Genomic DNA, 27,939 nt, shown 5'->3' with positions numbered 1-27,939 from the left:
TGCTTTCGAGATAGGGACGCTCGTTGACCTCTTGACCAGGATCAGAACCCAACATGGAGTCGACGCTCCACATTTGAGATATGGATGCACATTGACCTCCTGACTAGGATCAGGAACCCAACGTAGAGTCGACATTCCTCATTCAAGATAAGGACGCTCATTGATCTCTTGACTAGGACCATAACTCAACATGGAATCGACGCTCCCTTCGAGGTATGGATGCTCATTGACCTCCTGACTAGGATCAGGAACCCAACGTGGAGCCGGCATTCTGCTTTCGAGATATGGGCGCTCACTGACCTCTTGACCAGGGCCAGAACCCAACATGGAGTCGACACTCTACAATCGAGATAAGGATGTTCCTCCTAACTAGGATCAAGAATCCAATGTGGAGTTGGTGGTCGAAGTAACAATGATTTTTTAAAATTAAATAGTTTTAAACATGGTTGAAAAAATGACACCAAAATTGACGGGTATTCATTTATATTATTTTATTTATTAAAGAAAGGAAGGAAAAAGTAGAAATTGTAAAAGAGAATCCAAAGGTGATCCTGAAAATGGACCTTGGAATCCAAGTCCCACACAGTGACAATGAGACGAAATAAAAAGGCATTCTTTTTTTAACACCAAAGTCTTCTATTCTTTGCTTTCGGTGAATAATGTAACGCCGTCTCCTTAAAACGGCGCCGTTTTGTTCTGTTTTAAAAGGGAAAACCCACCAGCCTCGGCTTCTTAGCCAAATTTCTTTTCTGCGTGGCTAAGGAAAATCAACCCAACGGGCTAATTTCATATTTATGGCGTTATTTTTATTTAATTATTATCTAAAAGTTGCATATTTATCGAGTAAAAATAATAAAATAACGGATAATTGAGCGTGTTGTATGTGAAATTTGAATCATTGGATAAACATAAACAAATAAAATAAGGAAAAAAAAAACTCAACACAGATCTAAACGAATCAAGATTAGGACCACTAAATAAAGAATTAAGAAAGACTCGAGTCGAATCCCAAGTTACTTGGTCAGTTTCATATGGGGCATGCACCTCAAGGTGCTCTTGGTTGGTTTAGTCCTAATCCATTCTAAACCTAATCTAAAAGTTGTGGGGGGGGGGGGGGGGGGGGGGGGAAACCATACCCGTGTACAAATTTATCGTGTTTTACTAGTCATGTTCTTCTCCACTCGAATAAATTTTACCGTTGCTGTTACGTGAAGGTCACGTGAGATTTTTCTAACCAAACTTTAGCAACAATAGTTAGTGCTATCGGTAGAGAAGAAAATTTTGATATTTTAACAGATAATCTATAATATGGATAAAAATAGACCCTAAGCTAACACGATTCATTGGATATCGAAAAACAATTTGAAACTGACCATCATTTATTGGTATAGATCGATCACAAGGATTGCAGAGCAGTTACACCAATTTTTTTTCAATCTAACTTAAGTACCATAGTTAGTACCACATGAATCGCACCCCCTAAGTTCATTTTGTTTTGAATTAGTTTTATTAATATATATTTAAAAATGAGTTGAAAAAAAAATCCAAAAATAAAAATAGTCTCAAATGAATTTTAATTATTCAATATTTTTAATTAGTCAACTTAATTCAAAATTTTTATAAGAAAAATTATAAGTGGGTGACATTTTTTTATTTTGTATAAATTATAATTAGTCAACTTAATTTAAATTTATAAATATAAGAAAAAAAATATATAATCTAAATTATAACGCTATTACGCCATTTTATATGGATGATTAATAAAATATATCAATAATTTACAAAGACTTTTATTTAGTTTTTTGAAATATTTTTATTTAAATATTAAATATTTAAAGGGATTTGAAGCTTTCATAAAAAGAAGCCGAGCCGAGCCGAGTTTGAGCCAAGTTCACTTTTTCAAAAATTAACGGCTTAGAGCAAGCCGACCATGGGAGCGGGGGAGAAGATATACTGATAGAGAGAGACCCGCGTAGCCATCGTTACCATTCTGCAAATCCAAGATTATTTCACGCTCGCTGCTTTCACTTGTCCCCTTCGCTGCTTCCAATTCCTCTCATTCCTTTCCTCCATTGCTGCTTAGCTCAGATCTCTCCAACTAACTCTTCACTCATCCACGCCTTCTTCTTCTACTCTGCTCCCTCGCCAAACTTCCAATTCAATCGCGTAATCGCTTCAACTCGGCTACTACTGTGCTTGTACGTTGTACCTCATTTTCTTAATTCTTCCTTTCTTCTGCTGTTCTTGATCGGAGTGTAGCTGTTTTCTCAGATCCCTCTGTTTTTCCCCTTTTGATTTCGTGTATTTTTGTGTGTCTTGACGTGTTTTTGGTGAAGTTTGCTGGGTCTCATATGTTTGTTCTTTGAGATTGGTGACTATGGTTGTGGGCAGCATAAGAGTTGTTTGTTTGTTTGTTTGATCTGATTGTTGCATTGAAATGTTCTTATTTTGTTGCCTCTCCACTTTGTTTTCCCTTTTTGTATGAGTAGATCGATGGAGTCTGTTACTATATCTATTTTGTGAAATTTCATCATCTTGGTTCACTTCAATGATTTCCCTCTGGCTCTGATGATTAAAGCTTTCTGCAATGGCAGTTTCAGAAGTTGATTGTTTCTTAAGCTGGTTGAGTCATGACTATGGAGCTTTTTGAAATTCGACCGGGCGAACTTAAATTTACTTGTAAGTATAAGAGAAACTCCTTTTTACTTATTTTTTTCTAGTTCATTGTGAACATCCAAGCATATATTACCAGGCAAGATACCAGTGAAAGGGCTGCAGATTTTGACTTGCGTAGTGTTTCTACTTTATATGTGAGATCCCATATAAGCTGAAGAGGGGAATGAAGCACTTATAAGGGTGTGGAAACCTCTCCTAGCAGATACGTTTTAAAATCGTGAGGCTGACGGGAAATGTAACGGACCAAAGCGGACAATATTTGCTAGCAGTGGGCTTGGGCTGTTACAAATGGTTTCAAAGCTAGACATCGGGTGGTGTGCCAGCGAGGACACGGGCCTCCAAGGGGGTGAATGGTGAGATCCCACATAGGTTGAAGAGGGGAATGAAACATTCTAGGTAAGGATGTGGAAACCTCTCTTTAGCATATGCATTTTAAAACCGTGAGGTTGACGGCGATACGTAACAGACCAAAGCGGATAATATCTCTTAGTGGTGGGCTTGAGCTGTTACATTATTAGCCTCAAATTGTCTTAGATGAAAGTAAAGCTTAAATCATGATATAAAAATTTGGTAGGCCTGGCTTAGACTGAGTTGTAGCTTAGACGTGCTAGTTTGTAATAAGAAGAAAGCAGACCGAATATGTTGTATGATTTAGCCGGTGGGAGCTTGTTTCTTGATATGTGAAGTTAAAGTGCTCAATAAGATTTACTTGTTAGTGTTATTTTAACAAGTTTTGTATCCTTTCTTCTTCCAGTTGAGTTGAAGACTCAAAGTTCATGCTTGATACAGCTTATCAATAAGTCTGATCAGCATATTGCTTTCAAGGTACAGTATTCCAAATGGGTCATACAAAATCTCTTTCCTGCCAATACTATTCCTTTCAATGTGGTGTCTGCTACAATTTCAGTACAATCAGAAAAAAATTTGTTTAATAGAATCTTAAAGCCTTGTTTAATAGAAAAACTTTGTATACAGGTAAAAACTACGTCTCCCAAGAAGTACTGTGTTCGACCCAATACTGGCGTCATTAAGCCTAAGGATACGTGTGACTTCACAGGTATCGTAGCGTACCGTTCTTGTAAAATTTTGGAACCACCATGGATTAGCCTGGTGATTAATAAGAGTCGTGTAAATGATTAAGGGTTTAGAAGAAACGAGTACAAAGTTGCGAGTTCTCTTAACAACCAAATATAGTAGGGTCAAACGATTATCCTGTTAGAATAGTTAGATGCTGCATGGCTGTTAGACATAATAGCCTCGGTTTGTTTTAATATTTATTTTGTTGTATTTAAGCTCTGATTTTGACTCAGAAGGATTACTTGCTTACTTTTGATCTATGCAGTCACCATGCTAGCTCAGCGTACGGCTCCACCTGATATGCAATGCAAAGACAAATTCCTGGTCCAAGGGACAGTCATTCCTGCTGGAACATCTGAAGAGGACATCACTCCTGACTTGGTAAGAATTATAGTTGTTTCTTGTTTCACAGGCCTTGTTCTAAGATTTTGTTGTGCTAAGCAGTTTGCAAAGGGTAGTGGCAAGCACATTGAAGAGAAGAAGCTGAAGGTTTTTCTAGTAAGCGCGACGCCACCTCCTGTTTTGTTACCAATTAATGGAGAGCTGAAACTAGATCCAAATCTTGAAACTTCCTTGCCAAAAGATAGAATGCAGACAGGAGTTGAGAACATACCTCCGCCTCTCAAGGTAAGTAACCGTGCACCGTTCATGTGTTACGTTTTTCTTCTGTTTTAACTCGATCCACCTTCGGTCTGATTGCAGGGTGGCTTTAGTTTCAAATCTTGAGGTTATTATAATAAGCATATATGTCATGTGGAATGAAGCATATAGATTCTTAACCATTATCATACATATGTTCTTCTGATGGAAAACATGATTGTAGTTGAACCTTTTTTTTCGGAGTGTATCTCTTGATTGGAAATTGATATATTCTAGGTTGCTGAAGATGCCAATGGACTTGATACCCGCAAACACATAGATGAGCTTAGACCAGTTGATTCCCCCCTACAGTTATCTCCACCTTATAAGGTATGATCGTGAAAGCAACTCTGTTAAGTCATATGTGTTTATATTTACATTCTTGTCAAGGTCTTTGTGAGATCCCACATTGGTTGGAGAGGAGAACGAAGCATTCCTTACAAGGGTGTGGAAACCTCTCCCTGTCATACGCGTTTTAAACCTTGAGGGAAAGCCGGAAAGTCCAAAGAGGACAATATCTGCTAGCGGTGGGTTTGAGCTGTTATAGTCTCCTCTAGCTTTCAAATGTTAAGGGATTTCCCATCGAAGTATACATCCCTTTATCATTGAGTTTGTGGTCTTAATATTGCATGAAAAGATACATGGCGTTTAAATTCCTGCATTTATGACTTATTAGACACTCGGATCCCTTCGATATGGTTTGTCAATGTTCAATCTTTTTTCCTTGTGTGTTTGAACTATTATCTATTCCAGGTTGCTGAGGGGGTTGAGAAACTTGATACTTGTAAAGATTCAGATGACAATAGAGAAGCTGAGGATGTTGCAACGAGACAAAATGAATATGCGGTGGCCGAACCAATTGACAATGTTGAAACCACACCAGTTGAGGGAATTGAGGAATCAAAACCAGCGAAGGATCTGCCAGAGTTAAACTTAACGAAAGACTTGTTAGAGCTAAAGTCAAAGCTAACTCTCATGGATGCAGAACTGATAGAGGTAGACCTTTTCTCTTGAAGCTAGACTATCTAGTACTTTATGTGGTAGTTATGTTTCTCTTTACGACAATGTTTATTCATGTTGGGAGAAAAATAAAATATTCAACCCAACAACTTGGGATTTTGAGACTCCTAGGTCTCTCACTAAGCAATCTAGCTCCTTGGTGATTACTTGCCTTCTCCTTTCCCTTCTCTCCCCCTTTTAACAAAGTTTCTTACCATACTCGAGCTCAGTCTCGTGCATAGTTTTGTACGGAAAGATAACAAACTGATGGACGTTTGGCTCCGTTTGTGGGGCTGCAATTTTAGCATTTGTCTTCTCTTTGTGATTAACTTCACTAATATCTTGACCCATCTCCAAGTTTAACTCAGACGTAGCTCACTTCTTTTCGGGTGTGAAGCAGTGTCGCTTCATTCCTCTCCCTATCGGTCAAGAATCTTCGCACTCCACGGGGGGCTTAGTCTTGTGCATAGTTTTGTACAGAAAGACAACAAACTGATGGACGTTTGGCTCCGTTTGTGGGGCTGCTTTTTTGTTGTATTCACTCTTGTGTTCATTCATTTTTTTTCCAACGAAAGCTCGATTTTCTATTTAAAAAAGAAAGGAGAAAAAAAATCTAGTACAGCTTTTGTTTTTGTTAGTTGTTGCTAAATATATCCAAATTTTCAGCTATTAATGAAGAATTTGTTTATCAAATGCAGGCTGAAGCTACCATAATGAGGCTAAAACAGGAGAGGATGGTAACCACTCAAGAAAGGGAAATGCTCAAGCGTGACTTGGTAAGTTATTCTTATATTATTATTTTTTGGTCTTTACACTTCTAAGTCATTCAAAAGTTGGAAGTCTAATATTTCTAGGATCTAAATAAGAGACTTTGTATAAATTGAAGAGCTAATAATCAAAATCTCAAAAGGGAAAAAGCAAAACAAATCTAGAGAACCAAATTATTAGGAACAAAACAAAAAACAAAAAAGAATATGATTTGACTCATTCATCTCTTCACCTTCTTAGAAATGACACGGGGATCGTTTCTCGTTCTTTACTTATCAAATAACTTCTTTGACGACTTGAAACTGTCGTTACCACTTTTTGGTATGGATGAACCTATCGAATAGATGATTTGAGTCATTCATCTCCACACCTTCTTGAAAACGACATGGGATCGTTTTCTCATTCTTTACGCATCAAAAAACTTCTTTGACGCCACGAAACTGTCGTTACCACTTTTTGGAATGGACGAACCCATCAAATAGATGATTTGAGTCATTCCTCTCCTCACTTCTTGTAAATGACACGGGATTGTTTCTCATTCTTTACATATCAAATAACTTCTTTGACGACTCGAAACTGTCGCTACCACTTTTTGGAATGGACGAACCCATCAAATAGAGGCTCCATTAAACATGTTGATTCAAGATATCTTTTATCATTACAGCATAGAGGTCCTTGATGTATGTTGTGATGTATGTTGCAGGAGACATTGAGAAAAACTGGGCACAGAAGCATCCAAGTAGGCTTCCCCTTAATGTATGTTGTGATGGTTGCTTTGATCAGTGTTCTTGTTGGATACTTCATCCATCCCTAGCAGAAGTAGAACAAAGCAATGGGGGATCCATCAGGTATTGTTGGATATATTTTTCTTTTAGATTCTGGACTTGGCTGCTGTCTTTGATCCAATTCTTGTGTAGTCCAATTGTCTTTGTTGTATATGACTTCATGAGTACCTTTTTATGATTCTATGTAAAGCCTTTTGCTTTCCTTGTTATTTTTTAGAACATCACCTCATAAATAAGGAGATTTTAACCTAAATCAACTACGCTTTCGTCAACATATATGTGAAAAGATCTTGATTCTTTCGTATTTCGTTTTTATTTTTTTATCAAAATTGTGAAGAACACACGAGAAAAATAATGGTGTTAATGATTTCGTCTGTTGAGGATTATTGGAAGTGAGTCCCACATTGGTTAATTTAGTGGAAGATCACGAGTTTACAGATGAATACTATCTCCATTGGTATGAGACTTTTTGGGAAGCTCAAAGCAAAGTCACGAGAGCTTATGCTCAAAGTGGACAATATCATACCATTGTCAGATATTTGAATGATTTTTTAAATGGCGGTATCGGCATTTCCTCTAAGCCGGATCTGACATTCCGACAATTGTCAGAGGTTGATTCTGTGGCAGCGGAGAAAACGACGTCGGTTTGTGGAGAAGCAGTCACGTGAAAAGCAATTTCATTCTGGAAGGTTTCACGTGCTTCACCATCCAAGTTATTTTCCATGCAAACTACATATAACAACTTAATCGTATTTTTATTTTAACTATCTTTTTTTTTTTAATAATTATTATTGATTTATTGATCTAGTGTCTTAATCTTTGCTTCAATCTTTTTTCGGATTTCAAAGATAATAATCGAAAAATATATATATATATATTTTTTTAAAAAAATTTTAAATTTTGGTTACCATTTTAAAAGTATACCATATATTGATTAAAACAAGTTATTAATTGTCGTGTAGTATTTTAGGGTAAACGGACTATGTTCCTGCAAAAATTTAATTACAAGTACGCATTACTTCACAAGTCAAAACCATTACTCGGTATTGTCTTCTAAATATGGAACGAACCTTATCGATTCTTTCATTAAAAGAAAATGATAGACAAGGACGAGAAGCTGACTTTAGGAACATGATCTTTCACTTCTAATTAAGGAAAAACGCTCACATTGCTGAAAGCCACCGAGATAACTGTCGGTTACTCAGTATTGTGCCCCTAAAAACTTCGATGTTCAAGTTCGTGATGGACCGAAGTGGTGTCAGAGTGAACCGAGACATTAGTGCATATAATTATATTATAATTGAACAAATTAAAAAAATTAAGGTATGACTGTAATTATCTCATAGTTTTGGGGTTATTGTAATAATTTGTATTAGTCTCTCATAAGCATTATTTCTATTAAAAATATTTAAAAAAAAGTAAATAAAAAAATAAAAATAAAAACAAATAATATTAAAATTATAAAATAAACGGAAGCCCCAGTAATCAAAGGGTTAAGAACAATCGAAGAACGGCGACGAAGATTTCTGATTTGGCAGTTGCCAAATGGCACCTCACATTTTCTTCTGTTTGCGCGGCGAAGTGAAGAAAGAGAGAGATTTCAGATAAGAAGACCAAAACCACTGCGGAGGAAAAATTCCCGCTCTCTTTCTTCTCTCTACATCGCTTCTTCCATAAGGTTTCTTCTCTCCACCTCCACTGTTTTTCTCCTCTCCTTGATGCTACTCGGCCATCTCTTCCGCAGCATTTCTCACAAATTTCGCAGAATTCGTTTCTGCAATCGTTTCGAAATTATCTGCTTTCTCGCCGGTTTCTGTGCGCGTGTATGATTGGAGGAGCTTCTCTGCAGGTTAGTCGTGGTTTTCTGCCATTTGAAAGCTCGTTTTCGCGGTTTGTTTTCACGAGTTTTGTTTGTTTGTTTGTTGTTGTTGTTGTTGTTGTTGTTTTTTTGTTTATTTGCTGCTTTTGACTGGCTTTTCTGATGATTCTATTAGTTGTTGTGGTTTATTATGTTGCCTTGTTGTGAAATTGAGGTTGTGGTGCTTGTTGTTAGACGAACACGACTCTCCACAATGGTATGATATTGTCCACTTTGAGCATAAGCTCTCATGGCTTTGCTTTGGGCTTCCCCAAAAGGCCTCATACCAATGGAGTTAGCATTCCTCACTTATAAACCCATGATCATTCCCTAAATTAGTCGATGTGGGACTTCCATCATCCAACACCTCCCCTCGAACAAAGTGCGCCTCCCCTTAATCGAGGCTCGACTCCTTTGGAGTCTTAGTCATTTTTGACTGCCTTCGAGGAGGGGCTTGACTCCTTTTTCTTTAGGAGTTCTTTGTTCGATATTTGAGGATTTGAGGATTTACCAATTTATTGGCACGACTAAGTTTAGGGCATGGCTCTGATACCATGTTAGACGAACACGACTCTCCACAATGGTATGATATTGTCCACTTTGAGCATAAGCTCTCATGGCTTTGCTTTGGGCTTCCCCAAAAGGCCTCATACCAATGGAGTTAGCATTCCTCACTTATAAACCCATGATCATTCCCTAAATTAGTCGATGTGGGACTTCCATCATCCAACACTTGTGTTTGTGTTGCATGTCGATTGATTGTTCGTTTTATGTAAAGTTGAACAAGTCGCCATTCTCCCTTGGTGGTCGTTCTACCTAATCGCCCGGAAGTTATATGATTTATGGTATTGACTTAGTTCTGGAGTTAGATTAATCAGCTGTTGTTGTTTTTTTTTTTTTTTTTTTTTCTGGCTGAGCACTGTCGATTTTTTTTTTTAAAAAAATATTTAATTCAATACTTAAGAGGTTATATTTCGAGTTTAATTTTGAAACGGGAAAAGATTTCGTTGTTTGTGGCAACGCAGGTGGATTCGTCTCACTGTTTCTTTTTTTCTTTCTTTTAGATGTTTTTATTCCCAGCGGTGTAAAACTTTTTCCTTCGCGTACAATACATTTGCCTAGTCTCAATGGTTTGCTCAGTTGGAAGTGTGAGAATGGCGGTGATGACAAGGCTTCTAGCTGCTGGGAGTTTCTCGCGAACTATTGCAGGTAAACTAGGAGAGATGAGTTCTGCATTTGTTTTGTTTTTGTTTTTTTAATAATCGTTCCGCCTACATTTTGAATGTCATTGTGTGACTGTTATAGTCAGATATAATTATTGGTTAGATTTATTGTTGTAGGAAAATGCCATCTTCTGAGTTACATTTCATCTATCATTCAGAGTCATAATTAATGTCCTTTTACTATCGAGCAGAGGAAGCTGGTCATCAGAAATTAGCGTCTGAATTTCTCTGCAGAGAACTTCGTGATGCAGATGAAGCAAATTTAATTGATGAAGAAGGTTTTTACCTAATCCTACTTCAATTATTGCATGATGTAGCGTTAAATATTTTATTCTTTGGTTACAAATGAATGTTCTTTTGATCTTAGAATTCATATTTTTTATGGTCCTGTGGGTTGAGTATTAATGTTTTTGTTTGTAGGCATTTAGATTTTTGAAGCAGGTTTGTTTACTATATCTTCTATTTGCAGATATGCACGTTTTTGGTTTGAAGCCCATGACCGATCCCCTGAATTTGGTAAGGTTTGATGACATTTGTAGTTCGTCTATTTAAAATCTTGTCATTTTTGCATGATGTACGATGAAGCAAAACAATTTTCTCAGATGGTCCATTTCAGTTCTTGTTTTATTACTTTGCAGCTTTTGTTACTTTTTTGGATAAGGTGTGTTCAGTACATAATAATCTACAATAATATGTTTCCTAATTGATTTGAATTCACATTTTCTCTCCTTTTATTTGATCGTGTAGGTTTGCTGCAATATCTGTAAGAAGCCAGTAAAGGCCAGCCAATACATCATTCATTCTGGTCTGTTATTTATTTATTCATTTTCTTTTTGTGGTGGGGTATTCACTGCTTGTGGTTCTTCCCAATCAAATTATGTTTAGTTCCCCTCCTTTTTTTTTTTTGTCTGCTGTTGTTTTAAATGTGCATACTTTTGTTAATGTCTTGAACTTGTTTTTACATCTTAGTCTATCCATGTCAACGTTGACATCGACACTCAGTGTAAGATAAGTGTTCATGCTTGTATTCTGCTATACTTAACTTAATGTTAAGGTTAGATCTTGTGTCATAGAATTTGTACCCATTTGAAGAATAATTTGATTTTGAATGTTTCAGAGATTTCATCGATATTTGTTTAGGTTGTAATAAATTCTTTTAAGTTGTATTGTAAAAAATCTAATACTGAGCTTGTTTGTGGTCATTTTGTCATTTGTACTCAAATCCAAATTTTTGGCAATATGAATAATCCAATCATGCCTCTGGTGCTTTTTGATATGTTTTTCTCCTGTTTATAATGAATTTTTACCCTATAATTCTTACCTTGTATTACGGTTGAGGTATATTAGTCTTTGTAATTTAGACTTATGTTTCGTTAGTTTACACTTGGGTGGACCAATGGAATCTGAAAATTATTGTCAGGGTCCCCATTGTGAAGTCTTGTATGTATCATAGGTTGGACATGATGCTTTCCTGAGTTATCTTCATGTCATTTTACCAGAACTTTGCAGGTCATTAAGTTTGGGACAAGGAGCTATTATGGACCTTGATGGTGGGATGGGCCATAGAAAACACTCGAGGAAGGAGAGGAAAAAGTTATTACCTGCTGATGCTAGTATCCTTCCATGTCACATTTATTTCCTGCTTCTAATTGATGAACCTCTCTCTTTTGGACTTCCTGTTATCCTGTCTCTTTTATGCTCGGCTTTGTGCTGAATTTGAGAAGAGTTGTTCAATGTAATTTGTGAACCTTCTCTTTCTTTCTCTCTCTCTTTCCTTTTTATGATTTTTCAGTGCAGGCTAGTCTTGTTATTGGGTTTACATTTTTTTAGTTCTTAATCTTTCCTAGATATATCAGCTCTGGAGAAAGAAGGATCTGAATCAGCATATGCTGATTATTCTGCTGCATCTGCATTTCCAACTAATAACCAATTTGAAATGGTCAAGTTAACAAAAAGTAAATCCACCTTTGTCCTTAGTTTGTGCTCTCTTTTACTCTTTTCCTTTTCTAACTTTTGATTTACAATATATGAGGTTGTGTACTTTAATTATGTGGCTATATATTCTCATTTTCCATGTGAACTATTGTTAAAATATCTATTAGTCAACAGAGTCAGAATTTCACATGGAGTAATTTCTTATGCTTGTAATGGTAGTGCTAGGTCTTCCATTGTTTTGTTCCTGTATGTTATAGTGTAGCAATGGAGAGGGAACTCATTCCCTGCCTATAGAATAGGATGATTTTATCCATCTTCATCTTTCTACGGTTTTAAGGAATAGCTGACTGGGTAAGCATCTATATTCTTTGTACCATCCAAGGTGTATATTGGCCAGCTTATGAGATATAGCCCGGCTCTTGTCTCCTCTAATGAACTTTTGTTGGCTTAAATAAATACATATTTCAATTCTGATGAATTAAGGTTTTTTATTTTAAGCCAAGATATTTTTTTGGATCCGATTGTTATTTAAACAAACTATAATTTAAGGATTTCTCAACCTTCAAGTACAACGGCTTATGTTAGTTGGTGCATATGGTTTATTTTCCTTCAGGAAATACCTACAATGTGGCGCCTATACCAGATGATTTTACAGGAGTCTGTCCTGGTGTTGTAGATCATTCAGCTAGTTTGACACATCCTTTCACAAAGCGGTCCAAATTGTATGACATTTTCTTTTTTTATTTGAATTTCGTTGTTTTATCTGTTAACAACTATTATGTGCAAAAAAATTCCTATTAGCTTGGGCAATTTTTTCTTCAATGTTTTATTCTAGTTTTGGGTGTTTTTTTACTTTATGTTCTTTTCATTTGTTTTTTTTTTCCTGAGGTTTGTTTTATGTTAGAACTCACACATGCACACGGGGTTTTCAACTTATATTCCTTTTTTACTCTCTGTTTTAAGTTTTTGCGTCTGCTTTTAAGCTATAAGTTATGGTAAGCCTTGTAATCCATAAGCTAGTGTAATCCATAAGCTAGAAAAGTGTGTTGTCGTATTTATGCTTTTCAATATCTTCTAGTACATTGAGTTGTTGTTATTATACTCTTACAAATATATAGTCTTATCAATATATATAGTTAAGATAAGAAAACACTTCATTGTTTACACATATTTACTAAAAATAAGGTGGGCAAGAAATGCAACTCAAGCTATAGAGGGCTAAGAAAATCACCAAAAAGCTCTCCAATTAAGTGTGTGGGAGTATGACAAAATGCAGTTTCAGGGAGTTTGAAGAGACAGCTAAGATGCATTCAATGTCAAATTGTACTAATTTCTACCTACCCAAACCATTTCCTTGCTTTTTCTGGCAAGTTTTCATGGACATTTTTTATGAGGACTAGGTGTCTAGTTTAATGACAGATGTTATAGTTTGCAATCGTTTGTTAAGAAATGGTCACCAAGTATATGATTCAGTTCCTATTGTGTTCTTGTAGGATAACTGGTGAAGGACTGTTTCTGACATCTGATTTAGAGCCATCGTCAGCTAAAGCAAAAATTAGATGTGAGAAACCATGCCCCTGAAGCCAGCTTCCCCTCCTTTTTTCTTTTGGTAATGTGTGTAAGTGTTAGATTATTGCTAGAAAGATGAAAGTAAAGCATAGTGCTCGCTGGAAGAAGAGCAGTATACATTTGCAACTTACAGAGCTTTACTAGTTTCCATCTAGGCAAAAAACAATTTAACTAGAAATATTATCTGCATATATAATTATGCGTGAATCGTGGATCCAGTTGAAATCAAATTTTATTTGAGTTTGTAGCTTCTATCAATTTTTTGATGTACACAAAAGAAGGTTCATGGAAGTGAACAGAAATTTCTGGGTCTTCTGGTTACTTCCTTTGAGATGTTTATCGTGGGTGTATTCAGCTAGGAATCCTAGAGTAGGAAGACATTCAAATACTGAAATATATGAATATTTTATTTTACCTTTTTTTTTTCTTGGGGCGTGAGTTGTTGTTAATGGAATTTGTTTTCTTTCTTTAGAGAGGTTTTAAATTATTGATTATGCTTTAGTTTTTTCTCTCAAGTTATTGCTTGTCCTCTTTTGCTTCGCTTGATGACATTTATTTATTTCTTGTCCACCAGATGTTCCGTTTCCTCTTGCAAGTAAAATATATTACTCTCAAAGAAGTAATCATTTACGTTCGGCGCTTGGTTATCTTTACTGGGAGGCTGTTGCATCTAGCAAGGAAATATGTAATACGGTGGATCATGAAATGACGAAGGAAAATGTAAAACAATTTGATAATTCTTCTCAGGAGGAGTCGTCCCAAGAACAAACAAATGATATTATTGGAAAGAAGGTATTGATCTATATTATTTTAAATGTTCCCTTTTCTATCTTTTATGTAATGGTTTCTTAATTTTCTGAGTCATATATGTGTAAATCCATGGACTTCCTTGCATAGTCAGCTGTCAGCCTTTTCTCTTTCTTTCTTTCTCCATTCATTGACGATGGTTAATGTTTGACATAGCCTAACATACTGACTTAAAAGGGCGGTCTTTTTGCCGGAATCGAAAGCATGGACACTGATACAAGGCATTATAGAGATATATTTTTGCACATTAATGCATTCCAATGTAATGAATTACATATTTTTAGAATTTAAGACAGACTTATATTCTAGTCCATTCAATTTCAAGCAATTTTAACATTGTAGTATTACTTGATGGACTGTACATTTTCTAACAACAAAATACAATTGTTCCACATACGCACTGTCTTTCAGGGAAAACTTAAAAGAAAGTTACATCACGAACATCAGGTATAGTCTTCTATTATGCTAGTTGTGAAATTTTACCTAAGCATCAGCTTGCATCAATTTGTTATCCGGATGATGTAAAACAATTGCTCTTCCTTGGAAAATAGATGGATAGTCATTCCTTAACCTCTGCATTGAAACCTGACAACAATCTGGCCATATTCTCATCTGGGAAATGTCTGCCTGCCGGTGGTGCCTCAAATCAGTTTGTTGTTGGCAGCAGTGTTGCATGGCCACAGATTGCTCCAGTTGAATTGACACAGAAAAAACTATCCACCTAGACGGCTAGTCCTAACTATTTTGAAGATATTTCAGGTACTGCTTGTTGTAGTTTTCAAAATTTTGTCACCCATTAATTGATTTCCTCGTTTTTGTGATAATGTAGTTATTTTAAGTTTGTTTTTGTGATAATGTCAGGACCTAGAACTCTTGATTTGAATTGTGATTCTGAAAAGGTAGGCAGGGGGGCTTCTTTAGTCGGGTGTGAGATCGGTGCATTTCCCACCTCTTTTTTAGGCCTTCCTCCGGGACGTAACCCAAGAAACTTACTTTTGGAAATCTTGTTGTGGACCAGGTGAGAAAAAGATTGGCTCTTGGAGAGGTGGCAGCATGACTCTCATTAGCTCTGTACTTAGTGGAATCCCAATTTTTTTCCCTTCGTTTTCACGTTCCTTGCAGTGTGAGCAAGTCTATCAAAGAAATGGTGGATGATTTCTTTTGGGAAGGAGTTGACGGGGGGAAGGAGTGCAACTTCTGAGATGGGAGGCGATGGGAAAGGCGTTAAGTCTTGGTGGGTTAGATCTTGGAAATCTTATGACTCGTAATAGAGCCCTGTTAATAAAATGGATATGGCAGTTCCCTCCTGAGTCAAATTCTATGTGGTATAGGATTATTGTGAGTAAGTATGGTCATCATCCCTTTGAGTGGCTGTCAGGTGGGGTTAAAGGCTCGTTAGGAACCCCTGTAAAGAAATAGCCTCGGAGTTCCCTTTTTCTTAGTTCATTGTGCGGTGGGTAATCGAAAAGAAGCTTATTTCTGGGAAGATGAGAAGTTGTGAGATCGCCCTTCTACTTTTTGTTCCTTGTTTCTGTCATTTGTCTTCCATGAGAAATTGTCCTTGTCCTGTGGTTGATGTCTTGTCCTTTTCTGGTGATACAGTCTTTTCAATAATTTTCCAAACGATCACGAGGATGCGAGTGTTTCTTTTTCGGACACAAGAGGATTTGAAAGACTGTTATCACTATCTTTCACATTCTCATGATAGTGACATTATAATATTAACTCAATTTAGGAGAGGAAAATGCTTATTATTATTCATGATTTTTCAGGCAAACCATTGTAGACTAGGCAACAGCCGAGCGGAAGTGTCCTTGTTGTATAGAAGTCTCGGTGGCACGTTTTTGTAGGCACAGTGGTATATGTAATTAACCCTAAACTTGAGGTTAGGACCATAAACCTTGTTTTTGATATTGGCAATGAAAATCATTTGAAATTGTTCATTCTATCTCTTTGTATTTAACCTCTTCTGTTCACTGCCAAGTGTAAATATGTCTTTCAGCCACTCCAAATGCGATCATTTTAATTTTTTGTGAAGGCTTTCTCGCCGGTAGATATTTATTAGACGACAGTGTTAGAGCTGAAGGAATTAAAAACATGACTTATTTCTTCTCCTTTCTTCGGAAACTAGACATTTGGTTCAGTTAGGTTAGGTTAGGTTAAAGTTTTTATGTCGAGGATATAACGACTTAAGAGAGTTTGTTAACCTAGAGTTGCTTGGTGCAAAAGGTGTTAGGAATTATGAATCTCCACACAACAGTATTAAGCTCTCATGACTTTGCTTTCGGTTTCCCTAAAAGGCCTCATACCAATGAAGGATATGAAGATATATCCTTACTTATAAATTCATATCTATGATCATCTTCTTAATTAGCTGATGTAGGACTCCTCACCATCTATCCTCAACAAAAGGCTCTTTTGCATCTGACTTTATCAATTTAGTCTTTGTTAGAGCTCGTAGTTAGCTATGTTACTTTACAAGCCTTCGGTTTGTTTCTTTCTTGGAGGTTAACTGAGTAACTTTTTCTATGACCATTGGGTTCGGTTTGTTTCTTTCTTGGAGGTTAACTGAGTAACTTTTTCTATGACCATTGGGCTGTTATTAGTCTAAAAGTTAAGTTATTTTTGGGTGTTAGGTGGTAGTTAGATTGGAAGCCCTCTTTATATTATATTCTTAGTTGGTCCTTAATTCAAGGATATTTATGTACGTAGGTCGTAGGAATCTTTCTTTTGTAGCCAAGAAAATTGGTCCGTGGAATATTTTTTATACAAGATAAGGATAATGGCTGCTTAAATATCCTGAGATTTTTTTGGGTGCTTTCATTTTCTAGAATGGCATTTTTTAGTTGGTGCAAATTTAGTGGGTCTATTCAATTCAAGATATTATTTTTTATACAAAAGAAAAAAAAAAAAAGAGTGAGATAATCTACATTCAATGGTGCAAAACTATCGGTCTTATTGTGATAACCTTATTGAATAATTTATGCTACTCGGCTTGATAGTGATTCAGGAAATTTTAATCGTTTCGTGAAGAAAATTGTCTTTCCAATTAGTTATTCGTAAAATTTAGATAATTGTAGCTTTGTAGCTTTTGAGTCTGACTCATCAAAATATCTAAAGTCTAAAGTTTGTAGTAAAAAATATCTAAACCAAAAAATTATTGAGGAAAAGAATCAATACCAAAAATTTAGTTCCACTAAACTACAAAATGTTCATTTTATATTTGTGTGTCTATATATATGTAAATTTTATATATTTTTTATATAAAAAATATTATCTTAATCGAATGTATTTATGTTTAGATAACAAATCATGATTAACCACAAAACTTTATGGTAAGATCTTTTTAGCCACTAAAAACGGTTTTTAATGGAACCTTAAAATTCTTTTAATTTAAGAAAAAAAAAAAGTTATTGATTGATTGATTTATTTATTTTTCTTAATAAAAAAGCAGGAATTATTTTTAATTAATATTTGATGACCCTAAAAACAACCTGTAAAAGGATGTTTAGAAGGAATTCCCTGGCCCTATTAAATGGACAAGCCTGTGTCCAAGTGGGCCTTCAAGTGGGCCCATACTAATGGCAGACATAATTGCCATGGGCCCAATGGTTTTAATTATTTTATTTTAAATTTTAAAGTCAAATTATGACTTTATCTTTTCAAAATTAATACTTTTACTCGAATATAAAGTTTTAAACTTTTCCTCAAAGAATATATTTAATGATTTTCTTTTTAAAAAATTCTCAAATTGCGAGGACTCCTAAGTCGCAAAAGACTTTATTTACTTTATTTATTTATTTTTTTAAAAAATTATTATAAGAGTTTAATAATAAAAGTTCGAGTTTGACTTTTAGTCAACTACATATGCATTAATAAGTTGAATTTTTTTTTTTAGTTATTTAGCCAACTTAAAAAAACTTTAGGTTTATTTTAATTTTGTAAATGATTTATTTTAATTTTTAATTTTTTTAATAATATTTACTCTACCCAAAATATTATAAAAAAGTTCAAAACAACATAATTATCACATTTAGAATAATATAAATTTGAGAAGATAATAAAAGAATGATTAGCATAAAATGAATGGGGCATGTGGTGGGAGCTGGTTGATTCTTACCTACTAGCAAAAACCATGTGGTAGCAGTCTTTCCGTTTATTAGATTGACACGGGTTCTTTTAACATGTTTTATCCAAATTCACATGTTTTTTAGAAAAAATTTGGGAAGTCACCTGACATATGATTGTTCGGTTAATTTTTTAGTAATAACTTTTAATTAATTTAAGTCTTCTAATGATACTTGCATTAGGAATGTTCATATGATTTGATAACTCGACCAACCCATACTATCCAACTTAAAAAAGTTAAGTTAGATTAGATTTTTTTTGGGTTGAGTTAAATTTTTGAAAAATTGAAAAAATTCAGTTTGAGTTGGGTTGTGAAATATATTCGGGTTGCTCGGGCCATCGACCCAATCAACCTACTCTCATTTATATCTTAATCGGCTTACTAAGAGATATTTTGAAAAATTGTACCATATGTTCCTTAAAAAGTAAATAATTTATTTTTGGATAAGATTATATTTCCAAACAAAATTAAACAACTAATACATTAGATGAATACGACTCTCCGCAATGGTATAAATATTGTCCACTTTGAGCGTAAGTTCTCGTGGCTTTGCTTTGGGTTTTCCGAAAAGGACTCATACCAATAGAGAGAGTATTCTTTGATTATAAATTCATGATCATTCTCTAAATTAGCCGATGTTAGACTTTCCTCCAACATGATTAGCGTTCTTGATAATTAATCATGCTGGCAAGTTGCTGAGTTATTGGAACCCTAAAAAAGAAATAGAAGATAAAATTGATGGTGTTGTCATGTCCTGTCCGTTAAGTAATCCAACATTATTAATTTATTAAAATATAATTTTAAAATAAATATTATTAAATATATAGTAATATCTCACGTTGGTGGAAACATTTCCTTAACAGACACGTTTTAAAACCTCAAGCGGAAGCACGAAGAGAAAGCTGGAAGAGGATAACCGTTACTAGCGGTGGACTCGGGCCTTTAAGGTATATATTTTGATTTTTTTATTTTATTATGAAAATCAACAAATTCATTAAAAAAAAAAAATATTTAAATTAATAAGTAATTATTTTACCGTTATTTATTTAAAATTAAAAATGATAAAATTATTTATTAATTAAATTATAGAAAAAGTAGGTATAAATTAATTTTGGGCTCTTTGAAGGACCAAATTGCAATTTTGAACAATTTATTTTAATTTATTGAAGAGTTAAATAATGTGAAAGAGTAGAAGAAAGCAAAGGTCTGGAATTTTTCAGAGGCAATTAGGCTTTTCAGTAGACATCACAATCCTCTACTCGATTCTTACCTTCTACAAACCAACACTGTTCTTCTCTTTCTCTTCCAAATCCCAATCCTTTCCACTTTTGAATTCTTCCGGGAAATTTCTTCAATTTTCTCGCCAAGATTCCTTTCGTTTTCCCCAACTTCTTCACTCTCTCTTTCGATTCTGGCTTCTCTTCGTTCACTAAGGCTTTGTATGAGAAGGACTGTTGCCATACAATTCGGTTTCCATGTCTTTGAAGAGCATAATTCAGGAAATGAGATCCAGGTCCCGCCGTGTGGTGCAGGATGGATCGACGGCCGAAGTCGGTGATGGTTTGGCGCAGAGCTGTTGGGTTCACATGCCTCAGGAGTTGCTGAGAGAGGTTTTGATTAGAATCGAGAGCTCTGAGAATGCTTGGCCTCCGCGGAAGAGCGTCGTGGCTTGCGCTGGAGTTTGCCGGAGCTGGAGACGGATTACTAAGGAGATTGTTAAAACTCCCGAGGTTTCTGGCACATTGACGTTTCCTATCTCCGTCAAGCAGGTTTGGGATCTCAAACTCGTTTTAATTTTCTGATTCTTTTTGCGTCGCTTTGAATTTGATGTTCTAAATGTAATTCGCTACTCCGTTTGGTTTTTGTTCCTGTGTTTTAATCGAATTATCGAACCAAGCCTCTCCATACTACTGTGTGTTCTCTGTTCCTAAAATTCAGCGGGCGAACTTGTTAATGCTGGCGGATTTTTCGCTTAGGGTGCTGATTCATGATTGTCCATTATTAGCAATCGTCATGTATGGTTTTCCTTTTCTAGATTCACATAACCTGTTATCCTGTTTATCTTTCCCTGTAGAGCATATTTCTGGAGTGTATTCTAGGTTAACTTATTCTCAAAACTAGAAACGAATCTTCCTGTTCAAGATCTGGGATTAAGATGAACAGATTTAATTTATAATTCCTTTCTTGTATTGGTATTTATCGTGTTTATCTTTTGGGATAAAGAAATCTGCGTGCATATTTTTATCAAATTTCTATATTAATTCGTTCGTTATTGCTATAGAAAGCATGATTTTGTTCTAAAATTAGCTTATGGAGAAAACACGAGTTTAGGAAAATTCAACTCGTGTATGAATTGAGTCTCTGATTTGGTGGTGGTTGTGGTGTTTGCAACATTTCCAGTTTCTCAAATTTGTCGTTTATCATGTGGAATTCTTTCTAAGAGACATGAAATTGGCAACAAAAGTTATCGCTACCTTTTTAGGGGCCACGTTTAGCAGCAATGCTTTAGGTCCACTCTAATTATTGGCTTCTACTTTATGAGAGTGCTGCGCACTATTTCCTTCACATATGTATGTATAAATATAGGGATAACTTGTTGAGTGTTATATAAGTTTTTCCATTATTGCAGTTCCAGTTTCTGGTGAAATCAATTAATTGGATTAATTATTTGAACTACTTGTTTTTCCTTTCTGGGTTTTCTTATATACACATGCATACATTCATATATATATATATATATATGCATTTGCTTAAACATGCTTATATTTATTGGTTTATTTATTTTGAAATGATAGTTTGTCTAGAACTGATTAGAGAAAATTATTTATTTACTTTTTGAAGTTTTATTAGATTTGAAGTTTCTACGTCACCACATTCCTTCTTATCTTTGTATTTTTTTTCAAAAAATTTATTATTATTATATTTGCTTGGCAGCCTGGTCCAAGGGATTTGCTTCTTCATTGTTTCATAAAACGGAATCGATCCGCACAAACTTATTGCCTTTATCTTAGTTTGACGAGTGGTAAGCTTCCATACCTAAAGCAAGTTGCTTGACACTTTCCTTCCTTCCTTATTCTATTGGGTGTTTATTGGATTAATTGTAAGATTATTTTTAGAAGTTCATTAGTCAAAGAATATTTGCTAAAACGATGGCAACTAAATCGTGTGAAAGTTCTCTATTTATAATCATTTAGATAATCAAATAAATTATAAATGATATAGAAAGAACAATAAATGGAAAGAGCAATAAATGGGTACAAGATATTTGTAAGGTCAAATATGATACCTATGGTAAGCTGTAATGGAGGGCTAAATATCCTTAATAAGATGCTTTAACTCTACGCTCGGGGCTATTTTTTTTTGTATCTTTCAAGGGTATTGACCTCCTTTTTAGATTTTATAGCGTATATAGTTATGTTTTATGGGGGAAAGGGGATGGGGGCACATAGAAAGTGACTCATTTTTGGCCTTTGGTTTTGGCGACAGCACTTGCTGACGATGGAAAGTTTCTTCTTGCTGCCCGTAAGTGTCGACGGGCCACCTGCACTGATTATATAATATCACTGCATGCTGATGACATGTCCAAGGCAAGTGGCACTTTTATTGGAAAATTAAGGTAGGGCTCCAGGAAGCGTTTGATGTTGACTGTACGATTATTTATTTATTTTTGTATTAACTCAAATATTAATTAATTTTTCTTTCAAAGATCTAACTTTTTAGGAACCAAGTTCACAATCGTTGATGGACAGCCACCTCATGCGGGAGCCAAGATCTCAAGAAGTCGCTCCTCTAGGCTTGTAGGCCTGAAACAAGTGTCACCTAGAGTTCCTGCCGGCAACTACCCTGTGGCTCACATCTCATATGAGTTAAATGTCTTGGGTTCAAGGTACATATGAATAGACTTGAGTCTTTCTTTGTGAATCGTGCTGTTCGTCCAGAAAACGATCTGTTATCAAGATGTATTACTCGCATAATTAAAATAAACCCCTCCAATAAAAGGTTGTTTGTCATTGTATATGTAATACTTTGTGCTGAATGAGCTAGATACGCACTAATCTGCTTTTGCCTTGTTTCTGTATTAACCAGATACTGTTAGAGCTTTTTTATTCCTGTGTGTTGCTTTAGAGAGGCTAATATGGAGTATGTCATCATCAGGGGTCCAAGAAGAATGCATTGCGTCATGGATGCTATTCCTGCCTCTGCTATTGAACCAGGAGGGGTGGCTCCAATACAGACCGAATTCTCCTCAAGCCGTATAGACTTTCTTCCATCGATGAGATTTTCCTGGTCGAAATCGAATGAACCAAATCACACCGACGATCAATCATCGGGATCTTCATCCAATCAGAAAGATGGACTTCTGGTGCTCAGAAACAAGGCTCCGCGGTGGCACGAACAGCTCCAATGTTGGTGTTTGAACTTTCACGGACGAGTGACAATTGCTTCAGTGAAAAACTTTCAGCTAGTAGCTTCACCTGAAAATGGACCTGCGGGACCTGAACATGAGAAGATCATCCTTCAATTTGGAAAAGTAGGAAAGGATATATTTACAATGGACTACAGGTATCCAATCTCAGCGTTTCAGGCCTTCGCCATCTGCCTCAGCAGCTTCGACACAAAGATCGCTTGTGAATGACACATCTCCGAGCAGGTTCTACACATTTAAATTTTGAGCTCGTTTAATAAAATCCTATACACTTTATCCTTTTGGGACATTTGATGGTCATTATTCTGATTTCTTGGTTAACTTCTACAATAGGACCAAGTTAGTGAAGGCAGTGGGATTTTCTCTCAACAACAAGAACTATTGAACGGGTTCCAGCAATTAGCGTGTATCATAAAAGACCCTTAAATCGAAAATGGGGGCTTAAATGGAAGCCAGACTTTGAATTTCACAGCTCATTCTCCAATTTTTGGTAACCTTTTGTGTCCTTATCCACAGTACACATTGAATATTTATTGTCTTTGATGTAAATATCAACTCTTTTGTATGATCTGATGCACCAAAAAAAGAAAAAAAGAAAAAAGGAAGGGCTCCATTCCTTGACAATAATTGGTATAACTTTATAGGTGCTTGATATTTATCTTCATTTTGTGTTTGTCTTTGACGATCTGTTACTTCATCGGAATCTTCGTCGATGACGTCCACCCACACTTCCTTTGCTAGTGAATGGGCCGATGGCTGAGGGATCGCCAATTGTGATGCAGATTTTGAGGTACGCTATTTTTTTGTTCTATGGTTTCAGATAATTAAACGTTACAGATGGAGGAAATATGTGGACCCCAAAGATCATTACCAAAATTATGAAATTAATTGGTTAAAGTATATGTTTTGTGTTCATTTATTTCATCTTTGAATTTTAATATTCAAATATTTTTAAAATTGTTCTAAATGTATATTTTAATGAATAGTAAAGACTCGTGACTAGTTATAGAGGTCCTTTGGTATAGAGGAAATAGTGTTATTCTTTCGTTTTATGATCGTTTATTTGGTTTTATGATCGTTTATTTGGTTGGATTCGGAGATTTTAGTGTTAATGTTTATTTTTTACCATTATTATTTTTTTATTTTTTGAGATTAACCTCTAACACACGAGAGTATATATCTTAACTAAATTAAGGTTAAGATCGGAGTATATAGAGGTCAAAATTTTTGAACTCTCCACTCCACATTGTTGTACTTTTAACCGATTTAAAGCATAACTCCCAACTTCAACGTATCGACTATGAGGATGTATAGGAGCTATTAGAAACAGAGATTTCATTGAATTTGGAAATCCTCCAGATCCCATGAAGCAAATGAATTCAAAGGATCATTAAAGGATTTCCAAAGACAAATTTTATTGATATTTTCAATAAGCTAATATAGTTTAGTAGGACTTTGAAATATACAAACCAGCGAAGCATCTGATCTTACAAGAATATAGAAAACTGAAAATTTTAAAAATGAGAAATGATATACTCTACCATTCCGAAGAATTCAATCGAATTTCCCGGGCTTGACCTTACAGATGCTGGATTAAGATCTCTCCGAGGAGCTATCTGAAGCTCATCCGAGATCGTCGATAACGTTTTCGTGTATTAGATACAAGCAGAATTTTTATCCTTATTCAAGTCCTTGGATGATGATCTTGATGAATGACCTGCGGTGTGTTTTCTCCTTCTTGGAGGAGCACCAACAGCACCTGGGTCCATCAAGGGACCAGACCATGTTTGGATGCTTGCTTTTGGATACGAGAAATTCATGGTGCTAAATGGAACGTCGGGAGGATCATAGATCGGATCGACGTGATGCGAAGATCCCAGTTGGTAGCCAATCGCTCCGTCTTGATGTGGAGGAGGAAACTTTTCACTCTTGCTCTTCGCATTTGCGTGTGTTATGAGACGTCGTCTCTGTAGAGAGCATTGATGAAAATCAAATCACCAATCATATGAATTGAGCGTAAAATAGAAAGAAATCGATTAAGGCGTACATACATCGAGATTGGCTTGAAGCTCAGCATTGGCTTCTGGAGCAGGAATTGCCCGAACAGCTCGATCACGTGCCCGTGTTCTCTTCACTCCATCTGCATTGCTTCTGCCAACAGCTCTTAGCCTGCACTCACACAGCTCAATCAAAGTCAGAAAAAATGTAAATATATCCACTGTTTATCCTAATATTTACGAACAAGACGTTGGGTCTTAATCGGTCATCGACCTTCTAGCTTCTTCGTCCCGTAGTTTTGCATCCATTTCCTTGCTTGGAGGATACTTAGGAAGACTGGAAGGCTCACAAGCATATGGCTTTGTAGTGAAAAACTGCAAAAACAGAACAAAGTTCACAAAAATGTCTATGAAAAAGAGAAATAAAGCAAGAACTACAAAAAAAAAAAAAAAAAAAAAAAAGCACAGAAGAAAGTCTCTGCTATAATCAGCTTCCGAGGTTACTAAAACGACACGTGCTTTCTCTTCTCCTTCTCGGGGGGAGTAAATATGAGTCGATGAATGATAGGGTAAAAAACAATACTCCGTGGCATGCGCCGTAGATCTAATGGGTGAAAACTACTAGCCATGGAGCAAGATGATTCCTATGATGAAGAGAGACCTACTTAACGTATTTTCCGAACTGTTCTAAGCTTCTAAGAATCGATCATATCGTTATTTAATACCTACGATGCAGAGATTCAGTAGACAGCTCATCGGATAGTTTAAAAAACGATATGATGTGTATGCAACAGCATAATGTATAAACTCACTTCACTATGTAAAGCAGCCGTGGCAGTTAGGCGTTCAGCGGGGTCGATGGCGAGAAGCGTCTCGATTAGTGGCAGAGATGACGGCGGGAAGTCTTTAAACGTCTCTGCTATGCATCTCTTGTATGAATGCTGAGGCTTGAATATGGTTGCATGAGGCAATCTCGACTTTTTCCAGTATTCTTCTGTAGGAGAGCCACATAACTTGAATATCTTATGCAGCTGCTCAACCTGGGAGATCAAATATGGTCACAATCATGATAAAAGTGACAAAAGCCTAAGAAATATGAACTTATTTACAAGATCAAAACGGCATTCTACGAACTGAAGACGGAACGAAAGATGGATTGCTAACGAGCTTTACCTCGGTGCGACCGGGCATGATAGGCTTTCCAGCTAACAGCTCGGCTAAAATGCAGCCAGCACTCCAGAGGTCTACACCAACGCCATAATCAGTAGCTCCAAGAAGAAGTTCAGGAGGTCGATACCATAGCGTAACCACCCTACTTGTCATTGGATGCTTGTGGTTAGGATCAAAGACAGACGCCAATCCGAAATCAGCTATCCTAAGGATCCCATCGTTATCGATCAGAAGATTCGATCCCTTTATATCACGATGCAGCACGTGACGGTTGTGACAATGTTCAAGCCCTGATAACAATTGGGTCATGTAACATTTAACCTGCTAAGTCCATTTGAAGAATTAGAGCTAAATACAGCATCCATTAACGAATCAGATCTCACAGATAGCAAAGAACTTCGTCGAGTAGCTTCGCACCTGCGATTCCGTAAACTTGATCCCGGGGCTCGCAGCAAGTCCAGCCAGATCGTGTTCCATGTATTCAAATACAAGATATAAACTACACGACATTCGGGACGTCACCAAACCTTCGAGTTTAACAACATTTGGATGATCCAAACGCCGCAGAATGAGAATTTCCCGGGCCATAAACTTGACGCTCTCGGGCTCCAAATTGTCGAAACGAACCTTCTTCAGAGCCACAATCTTCCCTGTCAATGAGTCTCTGGCTTTGTACACATTACTATACGTCCCTTGCCCAATCTGATCAACAACAACATTTACAAATTTGGGAATTCTGGTTTTGTTCATATAAGGAAAGCAAAACTCGAACAGAACTGAAGCATAACTGAATCATGGCGATAAGAACATAAATGGAAACAGCCATTAAATTCCTTCTTCAACTCCAAACATAAACTCTGAACAATCGAACTTAGAACAAAAGGAAACTGTTGATGAGAGAAAGAGAAATCATACTTTATCAAGCTTCTCGAAACTGTCAGCACGGCGAGGAATCCATCCATTGATAGCTTCACCGGCGACGGCGGAGAGCCAAGACGGCCAACCAGCGGCGACTTGCTCGCCATGCTTCGGCGGATTACTCAATCTCGGATTCGGCCTCGACGATCGCCGCCTCGGCCTCGAACCTCTATCATCATCAACCTCGTTCCTACTTCCGCCATTGCGGACATTAGCGGCAGCATCAGCTCGAATCTCAGCAACCTCCGCCTTGGCAGAAGCCCTAATTTCGTCATCGGCGTTCGGTCTCTGAACGGGCTTCGCAGAAACCTCTCGGCCAAAAACGCAGCCCATTAAGAACAAACGGAATCGGAAAACTCATTGAATCATTCCCCCATCACATTCCAGCAAGTTGGAATCAGAAGACAGAGAAATTAAGGAAAAACAGAAACCCTAATGATAAATTTGCGATGGAAATGGGGAATGTGGGAGAAAACGGAAGTATGAAAGTGAATTAATATAAGGAGAAAGATTTTGGAGAGACAAAAGTAATGGAAAGCAATGATTTGGAGTCGGCCACAAATGGAGGCACAGTCAAATTCTTTTAAAACAAATCACAGCTTCATAAACACACCTTTTCAGCACATACATACATCCATACATACATCCATACATCCATACATAAACACCTCCATTTTACTGTTAACAAATACAAAAAAAAGCTCAAGAACTTCTGCTATTTTCAATCACACTCAGTCCACCCTGAACTGACTGAGGAAGAAGATGGGTCTCTCTCTCTTTTTTTTTTTCTTTTTTTTTTTTTTGGAATTAGGGATTAAAAAAAAATATATTTATATATATATATATTGGAAGAGAGAGAGAGAGAGAGATTTTGAATTACTTTCTCTCTCCTCTTTGGTTTTTATTTTATATATATATTTTTTAATTGTTTATCCAATGAGTACAAGCTGAGTGTTTATTGTA

General features: G+C 36.2%; 4 protein-coding genes across 9 annotated transcripts; 3 read left to right on the top strand and 1 right to left on the bottom strand.

Moving 5' to 3' along the window:
- Positions 1-1,975: 1,975 nt before the first annotated feature.
- LOC111799784 (vesicle-associated protein 2-2) lies at positions 1,976-7,747 on the top strand. The gene is made up of 10 exons (XM_023683263.2): positions 1,976-2,198; positions 2,595-2,679; positions 3,431-3,501; positions 3,652-3,733; positions 4,019-4,134; positions 4,198-4,380; positions 4,630-4,722; positions 5,146-5,388; positions 6,090-6,167; positions 6,863-7,747. The coding sequence occupies exons 2-10, from the start codon at positions 2,631-2,633 to the stop codon at positions 6,971-6,973; spliced, it is 1,026 nt and encodes a 341-aa protein (XP_023539031.2). The 5' UTR covers positions 1,976-2,198; positions 2,595-2,630; the 3' UTR covers positions 6,974-7,747.
- A 690-nt stretch (positions 7,748-8,437) lies between these two features.
- Positions 8,438-16,284, top strand: LOC111800950 (uncharacterized). Of its 6 annotated transcripts, none has more exons than XR_015422194.1 (14): positions 8,438-8,793; positions 9,867-10,011; positions 10,217-10,303; positions 10,495-10,541; positions 10,773-10,830; positions 11,525-11,638; positions 11,873-11,980; positions 12,574-12,682; positions 13,454-13,521; positions 14,104-14,321; positions 14,748-14,783; positions 14,888-15,095; positions 15,198-15,235; positions 15,355-15,868. XR_015422194.1 is itself a non-coding variant. In XM_087126208.1 (13 exons), exons 2-12 carry the CDS (start codon positions 9,930-9,932, stop codon positions 15,059-15,061), a joined length of 1,101 nt encoding a protein of 366 aa, XP_086982334.1. In that variant the 5' UTR covers positions 8,438-8,793; positions 9,867-9,929; the 3' UTR covers positions 15,062-15,095; positions 15,198-15,868. The 6 variants fall into 6 exon arrangements, 4 of the variants coding, with proteins under 4 accessions (XP_086982334.1, XP_023540651.2, XP_086982335.1 ...); XR_015422195.1 differs by having other exon boundaries at positions 15,198-15,261; XM_087126208.1 differs by having other exon boundaries at positions 15,198-15,868.
- Positions 16,285-19,650: 3,366 nt separating this feature from the next.
- Positions 19,651-23,794, top strand: LOC111799608 (tubby-like F-box protein 3). The gene is made up of 6 exons (XM_023683012.2): positions 19,651-20,234; positions 21,400-21,487; positions 21,952-22,081; positions 22,172-22,351; positions 22,621-23,116; positions 23,225-23,794. Exons 1-5 carry the CDS (start codon positions 19,941-19,943, stop codon positions 23,099-23,101), a joined length of 1,173 nt encoding a protein of 390 aa, XP_023538780.1. The 5' UTR covers positions 19,651-19,940; the 3' UTR covers positions 23,102-23,116; positions 23,225-23,794.
- Positions 23,795-24,224: 430 nt separating this feature from the next.
- On the bottom strand, positions 24,225-27,698 carry LOC111800521 (putative serine/threonine-protein kinase At1g54610). Its single transcript, XM_023684253.2, has 7 exons — positions 26,974-27,698; positions 26,476-26,760; positions 26,062-26,379; positions 25,701-25,928; positions 25,163-25,263; positions 24,943-25,060; positions 24,225-24,858 (listed from the first exon to the last, which is right to left on the bottom strand). Exons 1-7 carry the CDS (start codon positions 27,307-27,309, stop codon positions 24,547-24,549), a joined length of 1,698 nt encoding a protein of 565 aa, XP_023540021.2. The 5' UTR covers positions 27,310-27,698; the 3' UTR covers positions 24,225-24,546.
- Between the last annotated feature and the right edge of the window lie 241 nt (positions 27,699-27,939).

This window comes from Cucurbita pepo, chromosome 8 (assembly GCF_057944985.1).
Source record: "Cucurbita pepo subsp. pepo isolate OVF chromosome 8, ASM5794498v1, whole genome shotgun sequence".
In the NCBI taxonomy this organism is placed as follows: domain Eukaryota; kingdom Viridiplantae; phylum Streptophyta; class Magnoliopsida; order Cucurbitales; family Cucurbitaceae; genus Cucurbita; species Cucurbita pepo.
The sequence above is the reverse complement of the archived record's forward strand: the minus strand, read 5'-3'. Positions and strand labels throughout refer to the sequence as shown.